Source organism: Nilaparvata lugens, chromosome 2 (genome assembly GCF_014356525.2).
Source record: "Nilaparvata lugens isolate BPH chromosome 2, ASM1435652v1, whole genome shotgun sequence".
Classification (NCBI taxonomy): domain Eukaryota; kingdom Metazoa; phylum Arthropoda; class Insecta; order Hemiptera; family Delphacidae; genus Nilaparvata; species Nilaparvata lugens.
Window position 1 is genome coordinate 47277535 of NC_052505.1, and position 25566 is coordinate 47303100.

The window sequence follows — 25566 nt, forward strand, 5'->3', positions numbered from 1 at the left end:
TATCATCTTCTACTAGTTTACTAGTATACTGTAATGAAGGAAAGAACTGGCTTATACACGTATACACGTGTAAAGGATAGGAAAATTATGTTTGACGCATCACGCCTGAACTACTGGACTGATTTACTTGAAATGTTGCATATAAATTCTTAATCAACCGAGGATTCTTATAGGCCTATTTTCAATTCTATTTTGATTTCATTAATAAGTCAAGTTTTCAGTTTGTTGAGTTATTAAATAGACCCTTGCGAAGCACGGGTTACCTGCTAGTTAATTAATATTAGAGAAAATGTTGTGTGTTTCAAGAAAAAAATCAGTATTTTCACAAAAACTTCCCTATATATTCAGGTTCAGTTAATATAAGAAAATATACATAATAAAGTTGATATACGTAAACCATTTGATTGGTTGGGGAAATACGAAATGAGTGAGTATGATAGAAGAGTAACAATGTGATTTGGAGCATTCAAAATAATTCAGAAGAAGATAAAGACATATATTCACGGGTTACCTGCTAGTTAATTAATATTAGAGAAAATGTTGTGTGTTTCAAGAAAAAAATCAGTATTTTCACAAAAACTTCCCTATATATTCAGGTTCAGTTAATATAAGAAAATATACATAATAAAGTTGATATACGTAAACCATTTGATTGGTTGGGGAAATACGAAATGAGTGAGTAGTGATAGAAGAGTAACAATGTGATTTGGAGCATTCAAAATAATTCAGAAGAAGATAAAGACATATATTCACACATTCACATTGGATTGCATCAAATTGAATTTCATTCATCAATCATCAAACCATCACAATCATCGTCATTATCATCAATGTTTGGGTAAATTTCATCTTCATTATTTTCTTTGAATCCAACAAAAAATTCATTTGGTGTTTCCTTGGAGTGTTGCATATCATTTTCGTATCCATAAATAATATCTTCGGTTTGATTTTCTTGAAAATTTTGAGATCTGCTTTGAATATCCTCTAGCATCATGCAGTAAGGTGCACAGTAACAATCAGGGTTATCGCAAGAGTTGTAGCATAAGTTGGATACCGATACCCCATTATCCAGTAATTTTGAGCATTCCAATTCATTAAAGTGCGTTTCCTGTCTATCTTGTGATTTGTATTTCAAAGTTGGATCCCCCAATTCAGTCAATTCATTAAATGTTTTAGATGTATCACAGTTAGGAACGGATGTATCTGGAATAGAGATAAACATGGATGATAATATAATAATATTTCATATCAAAATCGGTTGGTTTTAATTGGACAGGTAGGCTAAAAGATCATTCATAAACGAATATTTCCATGAACATTACCGTAATGAAAAATATATGTTTGTTTTCATCATTCTTATCATTGAAAGTAATAATAAATTCAAATTTATTTACGCAAATTACAAAGCAAGAGTGGAAAGTACCTTATTTTACCTTTTCTAGAGCTTATTCACAGATTTCATGCATTCAAAGTGCGCAGTAGCAGTCAGAATAATTCTAATATTTTGATCTCTCAGCTCATTTATGGACAGAAATTCACGTTCTATTATATGTCATTGTTCAGAGAATTCAATTTTTCAGGGCGTGTGCTTTTTACTTTTTCCAATTGAAAAAATTGAATAAAAAAAATTAAACTATTTCAAGTTTGAACATTTCTCTATTTATCTTCTCTTGGAAGAAATATTCAGAATTTGAGAAACCACATAATTATATCTCCTGCTACATTGAATATTCTTTCAATGTGACTTTCTCCAAGATGATCCTAGACGTGATGTGTTAAAAATGCATAAATGATTTTGAAGTTTCGACATTATTGATATAGTCCACAAACCAGAGTGCTGTTTGAGCCAGTCGAGTAAACTGTGTATATATATATATATATGTATGTGTGTGTGTGTGTGTGTGTGTGTGTGTGTGTGTGTGTGTGTGTGTGTGTGTGTGTGTGTGTGTGTGTGTGTGTGTGTGTGTGTGTGTGTGTGTGTGTGTGTGTGTGTGTGTTGGTGTGTGTGTGAGTGTGTGTGTGTGTGCGCGTCTGTGTACACGATATCTCGTCTCCCAATCAACGGAATGACTTTGGAACTTACACTATAAGTATCCGACACGAACAATTTTCAATCAAATGCAATTCAAGATGGCGGCTGAAATGGCGAAAATGTTGTCTAAACAGGGTTTTTCGCGATTTTCTCGAAAACGGCTTCAACGATTTTGATCAAATTTATACGTAGAATAGTCATTGATGAGCTCTATCAACTGCCACAAGTCGCATATCTGTAAAAATTTCAGGAGCTCCGCCCCATCTATACAAAGTTTGATTTTTGATTCTCAATTATCATACTTCAAATACAATTTGTACAAAAAATCCAAGTGAAAAAGATTTAGCATGAAAATCTCTAAAATCTAACAGGATTTCTGAAAAAACGTGCAGTAAAGTCGGGGAAAAACAGGATTGCAAGAGAGCAATCGTGTTTAATATTGTTATTGTATCAGATCTGCTTCGCAGTGACCCAAGCATGATCATATCCCGCCTATATTATGGCTTCAATAGAATCAGGAACGAGCTACCTAAACTTTTTTATCCTACAGAGTATAAAATTAATATATAAATCATTCAAGTTCATGGACTTTTCACATTTTTGTAACCCAATATCCATGAAAGATCAATATAATCATTTCGATGTTAAGAGAAATTCACGTTTTGACACTGGAAAAAGTTTGGAATCTATTACACAAAACTTCAATTGCATCATTTGCATCGTAAATGAGTGATCCCGGAAATCCATTCATAATAAAGGCTCATATGAGATGTATGGATTGAAAATGAATTAATGTTCAGTAACATTTCCACCTAAAATTTAAAATAAGCTCGAAATTCGAGAAAATATTATTATTTCAATTGCAAACTGTTGGAAACTGTTGAATGTTGTGTGAGTGCGCCACACCAGATCTTTAAGCTTGTAAATTGAATAATGAACTTTTGTGTAATAAGTTATAGAAGTTTATTATCAAAGATTGATTGATAACTTCCTCACCTTTGGGTTTTCCATTGAATATCTTCCTCACAAACATATCAACTTTTTCCAGTAAATAGGGGTCAGCATGATCCTGCAACAGATAAACTATTTGTAAAACGCATATGTTTTATAATTTCTGCTGTATAGATTTCTTTGAACTCAGCTGCTGTGTGAAAAATTGAAATTTAATTCATAAATTGAAATAATATAAATCACAACTACTGGATTGGATCAATAAGATCAATTGATAGTGATAACAAAGTGATAATGGAATGCGTCCACTTCAGTTGATAATTCTTTAGGTTATGCAGATTATGCCACAGCTACAACAGACTATACAATATTATTCTACTAGGTACAAGAATGTGTATAGTTAGAGCCATACGTACCATACCTAGCGGTTACATACCTACCATACTGGCGGCAGAAGAGTCAGCGGGGCAGGAAGCTCTCTGATTGGCTGATTTTCAGCTGATTGGGTTGACATTCGAGAATCACTTGATAATCAGTCAATCAGAGGCTTCCTGTCCTGCCGACTTTTTCGCCGCCAGTGCAAAAACGATAACACATTTTTAACGATTCGGGAACTATACATAGGTAGCCTACCTACATACATGCAGTCCTCATCTTCATCAAAAGAAACCATCATTTAATACGCAATGTAGATCATGCGCACAACACTAGATCTAGAGATAGGGAGTTGTATATTACTAGAAGAAAAACAACAAACTCTTGAAATTAGCAAAATTCAAGAGGATGAGATGCGCTTTTGGGAGTGTAAAGAGACGCACAAGATTGTATCTACCCTGTAACTATGACATTCGAGAGGAGCTCAAGGTTGAGCCACTCAATGAAAAAATTAGAAAAAGATGTAGATTTAAGAATAGATCATAGCACTGGTTTTCACAAGTTTTCTATTTTCAGAAAACCAACCCATACTGATGTTATCATTCCTCTTCATTCTTGTCATTCTATTTCTCACAAACTTGCTGCTTTCAATAGCATGGTCTATAGAGCACTAACAATACCTATGAGCCATCATGATTTTGATATTGAGATCACTAAAATTAAACAGATAGCTGTCACAAATGGGTATGAAGAAAGTATGGTGGACAGATTATTGAGTACCGTACAATTAATAGACAAATTTCAATCAATTCTAGCTTTGTAGGCTCAAACTGTGAGGAGAAGACTTGGATAACAATCCCATATTCAGGCCTTGTATCTGATAAGATAGGTAGGGAATTGAAGAGGAATGGATTCATGTTGCTTTCAAGACCAAACCGATTTTAAATAGTCTATTTATATGGAGTAAAGACAAAATTGATATTTGGGATAAAAGCGGGGTGTACAAACTTAAATGTGATGATTGTAATGCTTGTTATGTGGTTCAGACTGGTAGAAGTTTCAAAAGTAGAATTAAAGAGCACATCAGAGATTGGAATAAACAAAATGGGGAATCTAACTTTGCAGAACATTTGATAACAAATGATCACAAGTTCACAGTTAAGGAGAATGTTGAGTTTTTGCATGTTAATAACAAAGGCAGATCTTTGAATATTCTAGATGCTTTAGAAATAACAAGAGTAATTAAGGAAAATTCCCAGTATAGTTTAAATGACCAGATTCATTTCAACCAATACAACACTACGAATTTAGTTTTATCATAAAATTGTAAGCATACATTGGTCAATAGTTTTTCCATTTACATATTTGTTTTATTATCTTTCACACTTGTTTTCTTGGTTCTTATTTTGTACTAAAAGTGAATTTTATTATCATGGCGATTCTGTTGCTTAAGCCGCCATTTTGTCACACCGTTGAGGGGAGGAGACTGTCTAGCTAGGCCAATGGCAGGCGCTCATGGCCTCGACCAATAGCAGTACTCGCCTACTAGTATAAATTCTGCTGCTCTTGTATTTAGTTTTAGTTTATCAGAGATTGACAATGGTGTAATAAATGAAACTGGTCTTTCTAATTATCAATAAATCAGTGGTTTTTTGACAATTTCTTAGTCTTTTTCATTCAATATGAATAATTACCACAATATCAACTTCTCAACTACACAAAAAGTGAAAAAATGTAAATGAAAAGCACACATTGGCAGAATGACAACAGGTAGAATCTCTCTGAGAAAACTTTATCACAGGGAAGAAGGAAACCAGTAGTGTTCTCCACTCCGTGGTATCACAAATCAGCAGGTGAGGCCCAATTCATTCAGTGGTGTGGCGCTGGCATGGCACTGACTTTTCGCCACTTTCACGCCGCTTTTATATGAACATATGGTCCAATACAAATTGTACTGGCGTTTCGCCACGCCACTTCTTTTTGCATAAAACATCTATACTTATGAAATTCTTATCTCACTGATCACAATTTCTGGAAAACTACTGGACAGATTGCAAAAAAACTTGAAATATAGCTTCCTTATAAGTCCTAGGTGCTCACTAAGAAATCTTTTGGCAATATTTCAACTCTAAGGGTGGTTTTCAAGGGTTTAAAGTCCGTCTTTTAGCATGTATATTCTTCTTATTCCAATCTCTTAATTATAATTGAAATGTCCATACCATCATGTTGATATAGAACATAGATCCCTCCAGGGAGGGCATGGTCCACACAAAAAATAGATAAATTTATGAAAGTGCTCACTTTTATGGGTACATGAATATATGCCCCTCTGTGTAATATCAGACTTGAGAATTTATTTGATTGGTTGAGAAATTTGTAGGTTATCCCAGATGTAGGATTGGAGTGTTCCAATAGTACTAAGCTTAAATAAAGCGATCTTAAAATTATTACCTGGTTGTCGTTCTGATAAAGAGCCAATGCAACCCGAACAAAGATATAGATCACAAATCCATGTATGATTGTGCCTCTTACCGCTATCAGAATTGATAATGAATACTTTATTGAATAAATATAATTTCCGAAAAGAGGTTCGAGTACAGAATCTAATCCTATCAGTGTTGGGTTACATTGACTTAAATCCTGCAAAATGCCGCATACACTGTTCAATTTAGTTTGGAAATTATAAGCTAAGCCACCGACAGTGACCAATGTAAAAGCAAATGTAAGAAGAATTATATTTATTAATCCCGCAGTGATCCACTGATACATTAGCAACCATCCACAACCTTCCACCAAATTAATTTCCCGACTTGTTACACTGACCATATGAGGTCTATCACAATACCAATGGTAACGTGTCAAAGACGATATCAAGGTTTTCAGAAAAGAAACGAACTGGAAGATATGCTCAGTTATTTCAATATATTGACAATTTTCAAGATAAGCAGATAGTAAATAATAATCTTCAAGTGAATAGTGATGATCGGTATAACGTGTTCTGGTTTAACAATACCAAACATGTACAAATTACAATTTAATACGGTAATGATTCAAGAATTGAAAGAAGATGTATGCTTAAATGATAATTACAGGGTTGTGAGTTCTGCTTTGGAATAGCTTGATCGATAGACAGATTATTATAAATTAATCTAATTTAATGATGATTATTATAATGTAGATTAACGTTGGATCTCCGCTGATTACAATCTGGTCATGACCATTAATTTTCACTAGAATTTATATCACTCATGAATCGTAGATGGGGCCCCAATATATTTACTAGAAGAACAACTCACGCGACTCTGTTTTCCTTTTTCATTGGTTCGCAAATAATTATTCTTCTGCCATGTGCTGGATTTTCTGGCCTCCAAGTAGAACGTGTTGCTGGTATATTACTCTGCGATTCATGTAGATTCAATCGGGTATTTTACGTTGATTATTATTTCCACAAACAAAAGGAACTTTACAATTAACATTTAAATTCACAAATAAAAAGTTAAAAATAATTTACATAAAATTTTTCAACAAAAATGTAAGTTTACTCAAAACGTGTGACTAGGGCAGGTCAGTGCTAGAGCAGAAAGAATCTTCTTCCCCGAATTAAATTCACAATTCTATGAATCTCTCTGTTTCTAATTTGCATAGGACGATTGCTATTGGTTGTAGCTGAGTGATGTAGTGCACACGTCATATTTTTATGAAAAATGTTTCCTTTGTTTACATTCAATTCCCTGACTTACAAGACAAATAAATACATAAAAACATAAATATAATTCAATCATTTCCAAATACAGTTCAATTCCAACAGTGTAGGTGAATTAATAATAATACATAAAATTGCAATAACAGAGATCTCAACATTCTGTGTTGCATCTCAACAATTCAAATTTTGGTATCCCTTTCTTTGTCCTCTGATTGGTTGTTCGTGCAAAGAGGAATAAATCTAGCAAGATCGCTTCTATTTAATATTTATTTGTTGATAATCCAAACAATAAATGTAATTAAATTAAATAATACCGTTTGTCAATGTAGACTTACATACAAAGAGTATTTGTAACTTTTTGTTATTATTGTACATCAGAATACTATATCTTTTTTATAATTTGTTTTTTCAAAAATAGACTCATTTATTGTGCTAATAATTTTGATTAGCTCATTATTATAGATTCCTTTTTTCCTACACAATAACGAAAAATAATAATTCACAAATAAACATGCCATCACATTATATTATTATACAATAAGCAGGGTCTGAACGATCTCAACTCTATGTTAGTGTTCTAAGCATTCGAACGTTTTAGGTTAGGTTTACCACAACATTCCCACCTATAGATGTGATTTTAATATAATAATTTCATAATTAATAGAATAAAAAAAATAATAAGTAATATGAACTCAATTGGTTTACTGGAAGAGACTGATTCAATTTGATACTGTTATCAGTTAGTGGTAACGTTGATAACCATTATATTTCGAGATTGTTTGCTGCCTCTGCCTTGATTTTCATAATATGATTTAAAGAGCTAGTTTTTTAAGTAGCCACTGGAACGAATTGTCACAAACTATAATCTAGAGAGAGTACCTCTAAACAGTTGTTAACTGGTAACCAAATTAATAATTTTGTCAGGTTGGCATTGAGTTAACTTTGTTAGGTTGACACCAAGTTGAAGATTGAAATGCATTTATCGCGGAAAAATTAATTGGGCACTGCTACTTCAATCAGAGCTATTCCTGAGAATATTATATTATTATTCATTTCCCAATCACTTGATAATGGCATTATTTATAGCCGAAACATGTCGTGTTGAATAATTGAAAATTTTTTTTTTAATTAAAAAAAAAATTTATGTGACATTTATGTGAAAGGGTAATCAGATTTATAAATATTAGAATTTAAATATAAGAATAAATATTTTTATTTCTATTCCTGGGAGTATAGATAATTTTTATGTTTCATAAAACAAACTTTTATGACGGGAGCTCTATCAATTGATCCTATTCTATCAAGACTAATTTTGTTTGTATATCTGACAGATCGCGTGAACAGCTTAAACAATTTCGATGAAATTTTAAGTATTTAGTATGAGGAATGGAGGGTATTTTTAGAACTTCAGAAGTGTCCGTTGTGGAATCTGGAAATGAGGAAATTCGGCCAGAATTTAACTTGACGAAAGAAAGGGGTTATTTATTAAAACGGCCAAGTAGCTGCTATTGCTTTTCCTAATGTAAAATATCTAAAATATCTTCCATAGAAGTAAGGCGCTTTTCCCCATGAATCAATTATTCCCAAACATTAGTTGTGTTACTAAAGGAAATAGAAGGTAGCTTTCGATAAGAATATTGGAGAATAACAGTTCGTTGATAATCACTTGAAACTGTCAGTATACCTCATTAATAGCATCAATGCTACCCATTCAAATATACTGACACATTGATGTGAATCTTACTATAATTTGTTCACATTAGATCAGATGGAGATAAGATGATAGCTACTGTTTCGATTTCAAAATTATGATTGCCACTTTTGCTTTTGATACCTGTTGTTATTATTATGAAAAATAAGCGCTCATCAAATGATATCATAATCATTGGAGTCAATTATACTAAGCAAACAATTTCTGTTTAAATATGTGTGTTTGGGGATAAGTATGTATGTATGTCTGACGGATCTCGAAAACGCCTCCAACATTTTTTTATTAATTCAGGAATAGAGTACGTTTTCGATAGAAAAATTATTTTGGAACAGGCCCCAACTCTGGGAAAAATCGCTGAAGCTCTTTCAGAAAGAATTATTGGTCCCTCAAGTAGCAGCTGATCAAGAAAAGTTTCCAGACTCTGTTGAAAACGTGAGAAAGAAAGTGTGAGCAAGTGAAAAAGATTATAATAGCTGTAGTTGAGTTACCAAATTTAGCGATCTCATTTTAAAACATTGCAGTATTCATAGAACATCTGGAAGAATAGGTACAGAAAGTGACTGGATGATAGCAAAAGAAATTGAAAATCGACCTCTCCAACATAAAATGGTAGTTGAATTATTGATGTTTATGTAAGGTGATAGAAATGCGACTAATTTCTTCAGCTTCTGTTGTATTGGTTCCTTCTGTTGTTCTATGTTTCTATGCAGCCATGGCCTTGAGAGAGCCAGTTGTCCTGTCTGTTAACTCCTTATCCGGACTTAATATCACGAGAACCAATCAGAGAAGCCTTCTATTAGAAAAACCCCTGCTCTGATTAATTCTCATGGAATTTAATCATGATTCAAATTGAACAGGCTTTGGAGCTACTGGACCTGATATTTTTATGTTTCAAAAGTAGCTAAAAATTATCTCGAAAAAACATAACATTCCATCAGCTGGTCCTATTTCCTTTCATCCTATACTATTAAACGAGCAATTTCTGTTTATATGTTTAGATGTTCAGATGTTTGTATGTTTAGATATTTAGATGTTTGTATTTCACCGGATCTCGAAAACAGCTCGAACGATTCTCACTAAATTCAGAGTATAGTAGGTTTATAATATGAAAATTCGATTGCACTAGGTCTCATCCCTGGGAAAACATGCTGAAGGATATTAAAAGAATAATTATTATTCATCCTTGGAAAAACAGCCGATAATAATTATTTCATCATCTTTTGATGATGGAAGTGAGTGAGCGAGTTCATGTGTGTGGGACTGTGTCAAAATTATGACTCAGCTGTTGAACTTTTGTAATCATTCAATCAGGTAAAATCCTGATACATTCCAGTAGATCCATCTTTTTGAAATGGTCTTCTCTGATTTGGTTCACATGAAATTAATCAGGATTAAAATTCAACCGGCTTTTGTGCAACTGGTTCTATATGAGGGAAATTTTTGCATTCTTCTGGGAATTAATCTCAATTTACTGTGATTAGATAGAACATTTCTGTATGAACTATGAATGATGTTATAATTTCCTCTTTTGTAATAGATTTTTTATGCTTTTGTACTCCAGAGCGAAGCTCGGTCCCCGATATTGATGTCATTACATGACACAAGAGAAACCTTTTGATATTTATATTAATGAATCACAAGTAAATACTAAAGTTCTCAATTGAGATAGAAATTAAATTAAGTTACATGTTAATTTACATTCAAATTTTCATCCCTAAGCTTTTGGTTTCAATCTAAGATTAGATAAAGAAATCATATGATGGTAGTCAATAATCAAAGTGATTGAATAAACTCTATTCAGAATTATTCAAATTAACATTAGAATGTCCACTTGAAAATTCCCACTTTAATATTTATGGTAGTAAAGTTTAGGACATGAGAAATCAGCCACATTAAATGTTAGACTAATTATTATGAATGGACTCTTATATATAAATGGACTTCCATGGAAGAATCAGTGGATTGGCTGCTTTTACACTTTTGAATAAGTGAAACGAAGAGTAAAACTGCGTTTACACCAAAGTTATCAACAAAATGTAAACATTTGATGAGCATATGTATCAGTCAAGTTCCATTCAATCTTATAGAATCCATAAGGATTAAGTTATCAACATTTTGTCAATAACTTCGGTGTGAACCAACTTAAGCGATAGGCTATGCCTGAAATTCCAGAATAAGCAAGAGATTCATGGATACCAGAGTCAAGCAATTCTGAATAAACTTGATTTGGAATTCTATTTCCAATTGCATCAAGCAAAGGCAAAAATAACATGATCACTGCTAATTTGATAACTGTCAACGAGAAATATCAATTGCCAATGGATAAAGTCGAGGTCGACTCTTAAGCCCCGCCCAATATTCCAAAAAATTCGCTGCAATTAGCTACTATTCTACAGAGCACCTCCCACACATCAATTGATAATTCAAATGATTAGACTCAATAATTTTCATGCCAAGCTGGGGCCTAATTTCTTCATTTATTACCGATAGAGGGCAGATCATAAGATGCTCCTAGCAGAGAGTAGGTCCGTGATACAAAAATTTGAGCTGAGTCTCATCTCTGAGATAACTTGAGAGGAAAAATTGATCATCCAACGCGGACTAGCTACAGTCGGATATGGGTCGGGGTCAGTAGCCGTACTGACAGGTGGAGTTACCGGACCTACACTTCTCCCTCTATCCTGATTCTTTACCCTCTGCTTCTTTCGCGAGATTTTTACTTTCAGGGGAAGAGTGTTTGCCCGTGCCGTTGCTGGCCGATTCGGCCCTCGGCCTTTGGAATACAGGGTGGGTGTTAAGGGAGATTAAGATAACCCTATACAAGGAGACGGATCTGACTATCAGATCCCTACCAATAATTCTATTTATAAAGGTAGTACGCAATCTGAACCAACTGCGAATTGACGGCGAGCAAGCTGTACCTGCAAGCCCGGGATGTGGTTTTTCTATGGGGTTTAAGGTGAGGGCTATGGAGTAACGGTATGGCGGAACTATGGAGTTGTTAGTGATATTTAAGATATCGTCAAATAGGGCACGGTATAGGGTGTAAGCTATAGAGAATAGGGTGCAGGGTATGAGGTATACGGTATAGGGTATAGGGAACAGAGAATCAATAATAAGATTATTATTCTCTACAGCAAATAAATATCTGCTCAATAATCCGCAATCTGAGAATTGCGCTCTAGCTCTCAGCAAGCTGGACCTGCTAGCTAAATACAGTATATCAATTTCAATTATGTGGTAATTAAAGTTTAGAGGATAAGGTTTTAGGTGTAGGATTTCTGAATCGCGAGCCTGCAGCTGCGAAAGGATTTTCAGCAATTCTGAAACTGCTAAACAGGATTTCCGCGCTAATCTGATGACTGCGCGCCGGTTATTAAGGGCCAATCTGTGACTGCCCTTAAGGGTATGGAATCACTCTCAATCGTCCGAAACGCTTTTAAATTAATAGTCAGTATGTCGACTATTATGAGAGGATAGAAAAGATTTTTCACAGACACAGTCTGTAGAATAATATCGGGAAGACAACAGTCTGTCGTTGTCAGGGTAGGAAAGGATTTTTCCAGGATTTTCCACAAGGAAAATATCGAGTCAGAGACTCCTAATTCAGGAAAAGATTTCAATAGACTTTTCCAAGTAATTGCCAGTCTAAGGACTACCACAAGATCGATCTCTAATTTGCAACTGAGATCACGGGAAAATTCGTGAATTTTCCACAGGAAAACCAGCAAATAATATTTGCTATTAAAGAAGACAGGTTTCTAAGAATTTTAGAAAGGATTCGCGGGTCTGAAAACCCGCGACTAGGACGATCTCGAATCTGGAACTGAGATCAGGAAGGATTTTAACACAGGAAGAATTAAGAGAAAGAAAGAGAAAGGATGCCGCAGTCTAGAAACTTCGGCGAGGAAGTCCTCAAGCTGTACCTGAGAGCTAGAAGGATTTTAGAATAGGGAAAGTGAAGAGAAAGAAAGAGAATGGACGTCGCAGTCTAGAAACTTCGACAAGGACGAACTCAAGCTGCACCTGAGTTCTCTAGGAAAGGATTGGACTTTTCCTACTTGGAATACAGCAAGTCAGAAACTGCTAAGCGAATTTAAAATACAGGGCCACTCTATAGTATGAAAACTAAGCAAGGAAAATTTACCATAAATGATAATAATCTCTCTACAAGGATAAAAATTAATCGAGAAAACTTTTCTCAAAAGGAACAGGGATTTTCCCACAAGAATAAAAATTAATTGAGAAAAACTATTCTTAAAAAGGACAGGGATTTCCCTACAAGAATAAAAACTCAATGGAGAAAAATTACTCTTTAAACTAAAGGCCACCTTACTACAGAGAAGGAAAAATATACGGACTACCAGTCCTGACATACAATTACCTGAATCGACGTGGATACTGATACGGAGAATAGCGAACCGATTCCCACTTCCCGTATTATAAGTTAATTAAAAACGTCGTGAAGCGACAGAGTCGAGACTTATAAATTAAGTACTCAAAAATAATCCGCTATAAGAGCCTAGCTAAATTCCCCACTCAACTATTTGTAGCACAAACTTGAGATCCCTTACAGGTTTCAAAACCAAGGATAACTCGTTCACCCCCAGTGATACGAATTTAGGAAAAATAACCAACAAGAAAGAAAATCCCCCAGGAAGTTCTATCTTCAAATACAGTCGGCAATTCGACATACAATATTCCATTCACTAAAATACAGAATAGAATATTAACCCTCTAATACACCACTATTAGGAGCGCCGCTCGGAACGCAGCCGTACACAACCCGTTCACCGAACAACTGCCCTCTCCCAGGTCTTCTTGAAGCTGCACCGGGTCGCTGAAAATTAGGAGGCCGGGGGAAAAGAGCTTCCTGACCAATGAGAGTCTGAAAAGACGATCACGCCACTGGTCATGTGACGGGGTTTGACTCAGCTGCTCCTGATGCTAAGGGTGCAGCGAATGATGACAATGATACTAATTGCTACACTAATTCAGGCCGGTAAACAATATTTCCATTCCAGAAATTTCATGAAGAGCGATACCAACCCGACTCGGTAGCCGCTTATCGTTCTGATGATACGAATGCTGCTAATTCATAGGGATTGGCGACGATGGTGATGATGTGCATGTACACAACTGCAAATCTAACAAAATATATCCGGCAGTCGATCCTATTCCTATTCAAAAAGAAACAACCTGTTGCTCCAACTATTGTAACAGCAATTAGCAATAGACTTCATCGCTTGTTATCTCCCGATAACCCGATAACGACAGCCCCTGGCTGAAAGCAGCTGTATAATAATCTGAAAGAAAAGGAAAGGTAAAACGGCGTAGCACCTGTGAAGAATGAAAAGAAAAAGGAGAAAAAGATAAAAGAAGAAAAGAGAACCATTCACCCCTCATACGTGACACATTAGAAATCTACCTATTTCTTTCGCTCTTCTCCATCGGCTCTTATACTGTTGACAGCTGGAATACAATGAATTGTTTCCAAAATCATTCACCCCTGATCTCCTTATCTCGGATCGAGTTTTCAATTCTCCTTTCCCACTAAATTCGCTACCGCTACGGCGATTTTCAATTGAATGAGTTACACTACAACCTGAGTTAGCTCTATTCGACTCGCCCCCCTCTCTATGAGGAAAACGTGACAGTACATCCCGTACCACAACCTTACCCTGCCTATTCTCAATATTCAAAGCATTCCCCTGCTTCTCTATATTTTTAGGACAGGTATAAAGTTTAATAGATTCAACCCTCTTATGGAGCTTTACTCTTTTCCCGCTTACAGGAGCTTGTTCAGAGGTAGGTGAAAACTTTCCAAGTTTTCTTACAGGGGATTTATCTACCTTCTCCATCCCGGAGACAACTGATAATTTTCCCTCATCATCCCTACTCCTTAAGCGAATACCATGAGGCTGTAACTCTATTACAGCTCTCATATCACGGAGATTTTTCAACCCTAAAACCATTCGCGATTTTATATCGGGTGTGATAGCTACTTTCCATTTATAATTTTTCCCACAAACAATAACCGGTAATATGGGCTCCCCTTCTACTCCAAGCCGGTTAGCTACTTCAGAAGAGATAAATGTTTTCTCTGTCGTCGTATCAATTAAAGCATTGAGATCCATTCCACCTACTCCCACATGGACATAAATCCCATCTCCATCACTCTCACTCTCCCGTCTCTCGCTAGCTACTGTAGCAACTTTTGAGATACAAGACTTAGACATCTCTTCACCTTTTGAGCTACCTGTTACTCCGCTATCAACTATACTAGGTTCCCACTCTTCAATTCTATCACGCATTTGAATATTCATATTATGATGCTTCATAAATGACATACCCAATAACACATCGTGGGAAAGCCCCTCTACAACTACCGGTTGAAATGAAACTAGAATATTTTCTACTTTTAAGTTAGTTATAATTTTTGTGGAAAAATTATTATACTTCCCATTAGTTAATATTTTATGGTGACTACAATTTTCTTTTCTTACACACCCTACGTTCTCTAACACTTTAAGAGCTTTTCCACTAATACAGGATACCTCTACTCCCATATCTAATAGTGCAATAAATTTTTGCCCTGCAATTTCTACATCAATAAAAATGCGCTCATCCCCCAACTTTGACCTCGTACTTAAAACACGTGATGACTTCACTACAGCGATACCTGATATCTTATTGGTTTGTGAGACACATTTACAATAATCAAAAATTTCTTTACACCTTTGACAACTAGAAATTTCGGGACAATTCGACTTCCAATGCCCTACTTTATTACAATTCCAACACTTAGGCTCTTGTATTCCTCCTACCCTATTTTCTCGCGTTTTCGGTGCGGCTTTAGACTGAAAATCACTCCGTTTTTGTTCTTCACTTTTCGTGCTTTTCAGAGATAACCTCCCATTTCTCTCTTCGGCACGAATCGCCTCATACTCTCTGGTTACATCTAATAACTCATCTACATTTTTAACCCCTGCACTACGAACATATAATTTATACCTCGGTAATAAATTTAAAAACAATCTTTGAAGCATCCTATCCCCCTCATAACTACCTAACCGTCTCATTAAGGTAAGCAAGGCTTCGGCATACTCATCAGCCGGTTCGCCCTCCCTCTGCTTCCTTGCAATGATCTGACTCTCAAGGTCGTTACTATAAGAATGAGGATAATAACGGAGTTTAAATGCCTTTACAAAATCAGCCCACGTCCTCCACTGGGAGCGACGATTCCGCATCCAAAGTAGGGCCCCTCCCTCCATCAGCTCCGGCAGGGCTATAAGGGATTGCTCCCCAGAGATCCCATATGCGCCCTGGAGTTCCGCGAGCCTCTCGATGAAACTGGGAGCATCCGATACACCATCAAAATGTAAATTCCAACTTCTTACCTTGTCGCAGACTTCTCCCTGACTATACGTGCCTGAAGAGCGGGACAGTGCCGGCTCTGTACCTGGTTGAGAGGCAGCAGCGGTCCGGGATCGAAGGTGCTCGACCATCCTCCTCCTCAGCTCCCTCACAGTCCCCGCTGCCGACAGGCCGAGACTCTCTAGGTAGCCGACCGCTTCCTCCTTATTCAGCCGATACACCCACGACACTCTGGGGTCGGCTTCGCGTTCCGCGAGGTCCTCCCGGCGGACCGCCTGTACGACTTCATCATCCTGATGAGTAGTCTCTTCTCCGTGTACACTCATCGCGGATTGGGATTCACCTAAACCCTCTTCGCGATTTTCTTGGGCGCCAGACGTCTTAGCCCCACGATGGGAGACGTCAGTTTTATTAGCATGACCTAATCCACCCTCTAGGTTTCCTAATAATTGCGAAGTATTGCTACGACGCGGACTAGCTACAGTCGGGTATGGGTCGGGGTCGGTGACCATACTGACAGGTGGAGTTACCGGACCTACACTTCTCCCTCTATCCTGATTCTTTACCCTCTGCTTCTTTCGCGAGATTTTTACTTTCAGGGGAAGAGTGTTTGCCCGTGCCGTTGCTGGCCGATTCGGCCCTCGGCCTTTGGAATACAGGGTGGGTGTTAAGGGAGATTAAGATTACCCTATACAAGGAGACGGATCTGACTATCAGATCCCTACCAATAATTCTATTTATAAAGGTAGTACGCAATCTGAACCAACTGCGAATTGACGGCAAGCAGGCTGTACCTGCATGCCCGGGATGTGGTTTTTCTATGGGGTTTAAGGTGAGGGCTATGGAGTAACGGTATGGCGGAACTATGGAGTTGTTAGTGATATTTAAGATATCGTCAAATAGGGCACGGTATAGGGTGTAAGCTATGGAGAATAGGGTGCAGGGTATGAGGTATACGGTATAGGGTGTAGGGAACAGAGAATCAATAATAAGATTATTATTCTCTACAGCAAATAAATATCTGCTCAATAATCCGCAATCTGAGAATTGCGCTCTAGCTCTCAGCAAGCTGGACCTGCTAGCTAAATACAGTATAACAATTTCAATTATGTGGTAATTAAAGTTTAGAGGATAAGGTTTTAGGTGTAGGATTTCTGAATCGCGAGCCTGCAGCTGCGAAAGGATTTTCAGCAATTCTGAAACTGCTAAACAGGATTTCCGCGCTAATCTGATGACTGCGCGCCGGTTATTAAGGGCCAATCTGTGACTGCCCTTAAGGGTATGGGAATCACTCTCAATCGTCCGAAACGCTTTTAAATTAATAGTCAGTATGTCGACTATTATGAGAGGATAGAAAAGATTTTTCACAGACACAGTCTGTAGAATAATATCGGGAAGACAACAGTCTGTCGTTGTCAGGGTAGGAAAGGATTTTTCCAGGATTTTCCACAAGGAAAATATCGAGTCAGAGACTCCTAATTCAGGAAAAGATTTCAATAGACTTTTCCAAGTAATTGCCAGTCTAAGGACTACCACAAGATCGACCTCTAATTTGCAACTGAGATCACGGGAAAATTCGTGAATTTTCCACAGGGAAAACCAGCAAATAATATTTGCTATTAAAGAAGACATGTTTCTAAGAATTTTAGAAAGGATTCGCGGGTCTGAAAACCCGCGACTAGGACGATCTCGAATCTGAAACTGAGATCAGGAAGGATTTTAACACAGGAAGAATTAAGAGAAAGAAAGAGAAAGGATGCCGCAGTCTAGAAACTTCGGCGAGGAAGTCCTCAAGCTGTACCTGAGAGCTGGAAGGATTTTAGAATAAGGAAAGTGAAGAGAAAGAAAGAGAATGGACGTCGCAGTCTAGAAACTTCGACAAGGACGAACTCAAGCTGCACCTGAGTTCTCTAGGAAAAGGATTGGACTTTTCCTACTTGGAATACAGCAAGTCAGAAACTGCTAAGCGAATTTAAAATACAGGGCCACTCTATAGTATGAAAACTAAGCAAAGAAAATTTACCATAAATGATAATAATCTCTCTACAAGGATAAAAATTAATTGAGAAAACTTTTCTCAAAAGGAACAGGGATTTTCCCACAAGAATAAAAATTAATTGAGAAAAACTATTCTTTAAAAGGACAGGGATTTCCCTACAAGAATAAAAACTCAATGGAGAAAAATTACTCTTTAAACTAAAGGCCACCTTACTACAGAGAAGGAGAAATATATGGACTACTAGTCCTGACATACAATTACCTGAATCGACGTGGATACTGATACGGAGAATAGCGAACCGATTCCCACTTCCCGTATTATAAGTTAATTAAAAACGTCGTGAAGCGACAGAGACAAGACTTAAGAATTAAGCCCTCAAAAATAATCCGCTATAAGAGCCTAGCTAAATTCCCCACTCAACTATTTGTAGCACAAATTCGAGATCCCTTACAGGTTTCAAAACCAAGGATAACTCGTTCACCCCCAGTGATACGAATTTAGGAAAAATAACCAACAAGAAAGAAAATCCCCCAGGAAGTTCTATCTTCAAATACAGTCGGCAATTCGACATACAATATTCCATTCACTAAAATACAGAATAGAATATTAACCCTCTAATACACCACTATTAGGAGCGCCGCTTGGAACGCAGCCGTACACAAACCCGTTCACCGAACAACTGCCCTCTCCCAGGTCTTCTTGAAGCTGCACCGGGTCGCTGAAAATTAGGAGGCCGGGGGAAAAGAGCTTCCTGACCAATGAGAGTCTGAAAAGACGATCACGCCACTGGTCATGTGACGGGGGTTTGACTCAGCTGCTCCTGATGCTAAGGGTGCAGCGAATGATGACACTGATACTAATTGCTACACTAATTCAGGCCGGTAAACAATATTTCCATTCCAGAAATTTCATGAAGAACGATACCAACCCGACTCGGTAGCCGCTTATCGTTCTGATGATACGAATGCTGCTAATTCATAGGGATTGGCGACGATGGTGATGATGTGCATGTACACAACTGCAAATCTAACAAAATATATCCGGCAGTCGATCCTATTCCTATTCTAAAATAGAATAAATTCGCTAATTCTACACTAGACGACTGCTCTCCATCCGTCACAAAAATTCACTTTGTGACACTCTTATACAACATGTTCTCTTATGGGGATAAAAAGTAATTCTTCTACAAATAATGACAACTCATGAAATCATATCTCCTTCCAAGAGAAGCTGGGAATAGCAATTCTCTACAGAAAAAGTTTGATAAGTACCTACAAGTCATCAAGCAGATTTCAGTACACCTTCTTCTTCTTCTTACCACATTTTCTAATAAATTTTAAATGTGATTTCCATGAAGAATGAAATAATCAATTTAATAATCCTATAATTTATGATTTCAGGATACATCATGATTTTTGGTGAACAAAATAAGAATTTGAATGTTGAAAGAGTCTATTTATGAAGAAGTGAAGATAGTGTTGAGCAGAAAAAAACTCAAATCAAGAACCCATAAATTACATTTCTGATGAATTCCATTATCATAATACAGAGTGGGTGAAAAGTCCGAGAACGGCTTAATATCTCATACACATAGGGAATTTGACGGTGGGTGTGATTGGGGTTCCTACTCAAATTGAAAATACTACTTTATGACTTTTAAAATCTGGGCCAACATCTTGGATCAGCCATTTCGAATGCAACTTTATTTTTTTTTAATGAGAAGGTGGTCATGCAATACATGATTTCGATACGGAATTTCAAGAAAAAAATGAATGGTGAAAACCACACATTGATATCTCAAACCGTTCCGAAGATATTCACATTATTAATCAATACGGTACCTTTTAAAGCAGAAAGGAGAGAAAAAAGTATTAGAATGGCTTAGTATCTTATAAAAATGTGATTTCAAGGTGGGTGTGATTGAGGATAAACAAATAAAAGACAGACCACTAAGCACAATATCCATTAATCTCTCAAATGTTGCCGGTTCATTAGTAAGACCAAATAGCATGACATTCTTTCAGGTCTTGTCATGACCAGCACTTCTGAAAAAGGTGGTAGAAGTTCCTCTTCTATTGAAAACAGTCTTATTCCTGTTCTATTGTTTTGTTTTCCTGGTGATTTAAATGCAAATATTAATTATCAAATTTAATAACATTCTTGGAGATATCAATTAAAAATGTATGTACTCTCTCATAAGATCTAGGCCTAAAATGGAATCATCGATTATATTGATGCAACGAAAACAGTAGCTCTTATTCACTTTCGACCAAGATATAAGACAATGTCAGCTTTTCCATGTACAGGGACTTTTTCTCCAGAAGCAGTTTGAAGTACAAATTTTCTTTCTATCTGTTTAACTATTAAACAATCAATCAAATCTGTATGTATGATTGATGATGCTGCTCCTGTATCACTGTTTCCCTTCAATTGATCAATTTGTGTGCAAGCTGTTCCTATTCCTTTTAATCATAGTAACACTAACAATTATTGGTAGCATAGGTCTCATTGGTAGCAGCTGACATTCGCCTCCCAATGTTAGCTGAAATTAGTTTTCCTTCTGTTCATTGTTGTTTAGTGAGTTTGCTACTGACTTATTTTCCGTAGGAACAACTTCGCAATATCTCTTCAAATGCCCTACTTTTCCATAGTTCCAACATCGATTTTTCCGTTTTTGTTGAGAAGACCATATATTTGTATATGTCCACTCTCTTCACACAGCCAACACTCTACATTGTTGTTAGTTTGTGTCACCTCATCCGTATATAGTACTCTACTCTGGCAAGTTGGTAGTACAGCATGGACTGCTCTCTTAGCAGCATCCAATGTCAGAGCTTGGGTAAGTGCAGACCGCATATTAAGATGGTTCACAATCAACAATGACCTCTCTATTTCGTTATCACGAATCCCATCTATGAATGTTTGCGTGGCTAAAATTTAGAATATTAACAATAAAATTGTTATTATTATTGTTATAATAATTATTATTATTATTCAACATTTAATGTTGTTGAATATCGACTGGTGCAGAGATATAAGCAATTTGAGCCAACTGCTCTACATCAGCTCCAAATTCTTGCAAATTCTCACCATTTCTTTGAGAACGATTTTCCAGTTGACACCTGTATACGTTCTGTAAGTGGCTATCCCCATAGCGTTGTTCTAGTGCTAACATTAATTCATCAAAATCTAATTTCTCACTTGATGAAGTTTTCAATAGGTTAGCAGCTTGCCCTGTCAAGGCTAACGTCAAATGTACAGTTTTCTCTTCATTGATCCAATTATTAAAAATGTAGCCGCTGCTTCGAATTGTATTCTGAAAATGTTCCAGGAAGAATGACGTTTTAATTTGGTGGTTTTACTTTTTACTTTCCTTGCCCTATTACCATTGGTAAGGAAAGTATTGCTTTCCGAGAAAAATTAAGGTACCCCAATTTCTGAATTTCTATACGTTTCAAGGTCCCCTGAGTCCGAAAAAGTGGTTTTTGGGTATTGGTCTGTATATATGTGTGTGTGTGTGTGTGTGTGTGTGTTGTGTGTGTGGTGTGTGGTGTGTGTTGTGTGTGTGTGTGTGGTGTGTGTGTGTGTGTGTGTGTGTGTGTGTGTGTGTGTGTGTGGTGTGTGTGTGTGGTGTGTGTGTGGTGTGTGTGTGTGTGGTGTGTGTTGTGTGTGTGTGTGTGGTGTGGTGTGTGTGTGTGTGTGTGGTGTGTGTGTGTGTCTGTGTCTGTGTCTGTGTCTGTGTCTGTGTCTGTGTCTGTGTCTGTGTCTGTGTCTGTGTCTGTGTCTGTGTCTGTGTCTGTGTCTGTGTCTGTGTCTGTGTCTGTGTCTGTGTCTGTGTCTGTGTCTGTGTCTGTGTCTGTGTCTGTGTCTGTGTGTGTGTGTGTGTGTGTGTGTGTGTGTGTGTGTGTCTGTGTGTGTGTGTGTGTCTGTGAACACAATAACTCCATTCCTAATCAACCGATTGACTCGAAATTTTAAACTTAAGGTCCTTATATCATGAGGATCCGATAATAAAAAATTCAATAAAATTGAATTCAAAATGACGGGAAAAATGGCATATGATTACTAAAAAACCATGTTTTTTACGATTTTCTCAAAAATGACTTGACCGATTTTTTTCAAATTCATACCCTGTATAGTTATTTATCAGCTCTATCAACTGGCATGAGTCTCCTTTCGGGGAAACTAATGGGGGGTCCAAAAAAACATCGAATTTCACAATTTACACAAAGGAAAAAGTAGGTACTCTGAAAACAATTATATATACACATGTATAGAAGTCTGATCGTAGTTTCAAATATGTTGCCGCCAATCGTCATTATCTTATTCCCTCAAATTATTCTCGTTTGAAAATGGGGCTTACAGTTCAATGAGCAAGGAAAGCTGTGTGAGTGTACCACACCAGATTTTTGATCTTGCTCTCGTTTAAACAAACTTTTTCTGTGTAACAAACTTTTAGCACGATTCTTCTTTTTAAATGATTCAATCTCACTTCCGAAACAAATTTTGTAAATTTGCTTTTGTAATTAACACTTTATTCATGAAAAGTTTACAATATTGAACAAGATAAAAATAAAATACAACATCATCTTTTAACATTATCTCATCAAACTAATTTTACTTGTAAACCTTCGTTGCTAAAACAGTCACCATATGACAACCGTGTTCATATGATTAGTATCCATGTAGGGCTTGCCTACATCAATACGTTCAACCAAAATATACAAAAATGAAGATTCATAAATTCTCTACCCTATTTTTTTCAGTGGAATTTTTGTGATATTCTCAACAGTTCCCGAAATATTCACTCTTGAATGTGAGTAATTGTTGAAATAACAGGGTTATATCCAATCTTTTGCTCTTTCAGGGCTTATAACTCTCCAACAATGCATCGTAAAAATTAATGCTTATCGTAGGTTTGTAGAGCATTAGATTCTCTCTGAAATGATGTATTATTCCAACATGCCAAGTTTTCGTTTCATTATTATAGCAGCTTCAATGTAGGGGGTGGAATTTTTAATATTGCAACAATTTCTACTCAGCGATTCTAACCTTCATCAGAGGGGATAAAGATGCGCACTTATGCTATGTTTACCTTTCAACTAGTCCAAATTAAGCTGCCAAGACAAAAATTGTGTCACAGACACCCCTTCCAAATTTCGTTATCGAATGATCACTTGTTGCAATACTGAACAAAAAGGGTACAGAATTTATCAAGCTTCATTTTTGTATAAATGATAATGTCGGTTGAACGTATTGTACAAGATGTGAGCATCGAAGCAAAAAGCTGAGAAAATCAACTTTTGAACCACCCTCATTTTCCTGGCACATGAGTTAGGATGGGGGACTTTTAAGATGTTCTCCTCCCAACTAGTCTCAACAAAGCTGCAAAGTCAAAAATTATGTTCAAAACATTCCTTTCAAATTCCTTTGTCAATTGGTCTATCGTTGAAAAACTGGAGATTTCACACTCAACCCTAAAGCTGCTGCAATAGGTAACAGTTGTAGGAAAATGCGTAAAAACGTAAAATTATACATCAAATTGAAAAGAATTCAATGCTCTATAACCTGATAATCAGCATGGACTTTTCCCATCAATTTTAAAAAGTTATGAGAGCAAAAATGGAGTGAAACGTCTTTTTCAAAAATGTTACACCTTCAATAACGAATACCTCGAAAACTAGAAAAGATATAGAACAATTTTGTAAGATGAATATTGTAGGGAATTATGTAAGCTTTCATTTTGTGTATAACAATTATGTCCATAAGATACATAGCCTTCGAGTAATATGCGAGAAACCAAAAAATGGTAGCCTACCTCTCAACCACCCCAACCCCCTTATCACAGTGGGTAGTGGTGGGGACTTCTGATATGTTTACCTCCTTACTACCCCAAGCAGAACTGCGGTTTCAAAAATTGTCTTCCAAACTTTCCCTCTATACCCTCGTTTGAGCATACATTGCCTGGGCTAAATATGTTTAAAAAAAGTAGAATAAATTGATATTGATAGCTTGAATTGAACTTACCTTCAGTTCTGTTTGATCAGGATCGGTTGTGGGTTCAATCAAGTAGAATACGTATTTATTAGGCTCAAAGTCATTTTCTATAATTTCCTCATTTGGATAAAGATGGTGAAATCTGTCTAAATAGCTTCCATATTGATAATTCATACTCACAAAGTCACTAAACGATTACTAAACAATTGATAAGTGACGCTTCCGAAAACCTTGTGTATTATACTTGAATATGTTCTTGAGGATAGTGAATACCCACTGTAATTCTTTAAATAACCTACTGTAACCACAAAGGTTTTGTGTGAAAACAGCATGTGAATAGGCACCTGAAATTTTTCGGGATGTTTTAACAAAGATCAGATGTTTTACTTATTGATCAAACAAAAAAATCGAATATCAGATCAGATGTTTCAACAGAGATTTATGAAAATTTTTCATATTTTGAAAATTTTAGGAGAGTTTACTGTTTTTCCAGTATCTATATTGGATTTTTTGATCCAAGAACAGGTGGTTAATAATATAATTAATTTCGAACCTAGGGCCGAAAATGTGCGTTTACCGGCTCGAAATCGGTTTCAAGTCCGAGGCCGGTAACAGATTTCGAGCCAGTAACACATAATTTTGCCCGTGGCGCTAACGCTATTTTTCACCACACCAAATGAAAAACAATATTTATATGAGAATAATTGTTATTAGGCACTTCTGAAAGCAAAATGAATGATCATAGCTCAAGCAAATCTGAGGTAATCCTAATATCAGGAAATCGTAGTTCCAAGTAGTTTCAAAATTATCCACCAGGTTTAGTGGTAAACGCAGTGGTACTCTAAGTCTAAGACTGGAGACAACTACATTCCTTGTTTCTTAGAGGTTAGAAGTTCTATTAAACTCTGAAAATTGAATTTGAATAGTTTATAATATCTTATTTGTATTTCATTCATCCAAATAAAATGCTATTATCTTATTACCGAGTACTTTATTCAATTCTTGAAGCATAAACTGATTTTGTTTCATGAACTATTTTGTGAAAACTTTGACATCAAAATCATCAAATCAGGATCAGCCGACATCCAAGGTTACTTTACAGCCCTAGGGCCGTAAAATTTTACCGACCTAGATAGAAAACGATCACTTTCAGCTTCCATTATGACGTACGAAAACCAGCTCATTACATTAAAGTGTGGCGAAAATAGAATTATCCATCTAATCATCTATGATTCAATTCAAGGTACTTCTAGGCTCATCTACATGGCTACAAAGCAGTCGCGGACTGAAATTCCTGGGTCGATTTACCCATGGCCAATCTATAATGTTGATACAATCTATATAGTCACTGGTTATATTGTAAATAGCCATCTATTGGCTATGCGCATCTATTGATCTGCACTCCGTCAGATAATCATGAG

At 36.4% G+C, this 25566-nt stretch overlaps 1 protein-coding gene across 1 annotated transcript; it reads right to left on the bottom strand.

Moving 5' to 3' along the window:
- Nucleotides 1-567: 567 nt before the first annotated feature.
- LOC111052997 lies at nucleotides 568-24521 on the bottom strand. The gene is made up of 3 exons (XM_022339827.2): nucleotides 24176-24521; nucleotides 3029-3101; nucleotides 568-1203 (listed from the first exon to the last, which is right to left on the bottom strand). The coding sequence occupies exons 1-3, from the start codon at nucleotides 24317-24319 to the stop codon at nucleotides 785-787; spliced, it is 636 nt and encodes a 211-aa protein (XP_022195519.1). The 5' UTR covers nucleotides 24320-24521; the 3' UTR covers nucleotides 568-784.
- Between the last annotated feature and the right edge of the window lie 1045 nt (nucleotides 24522-25566).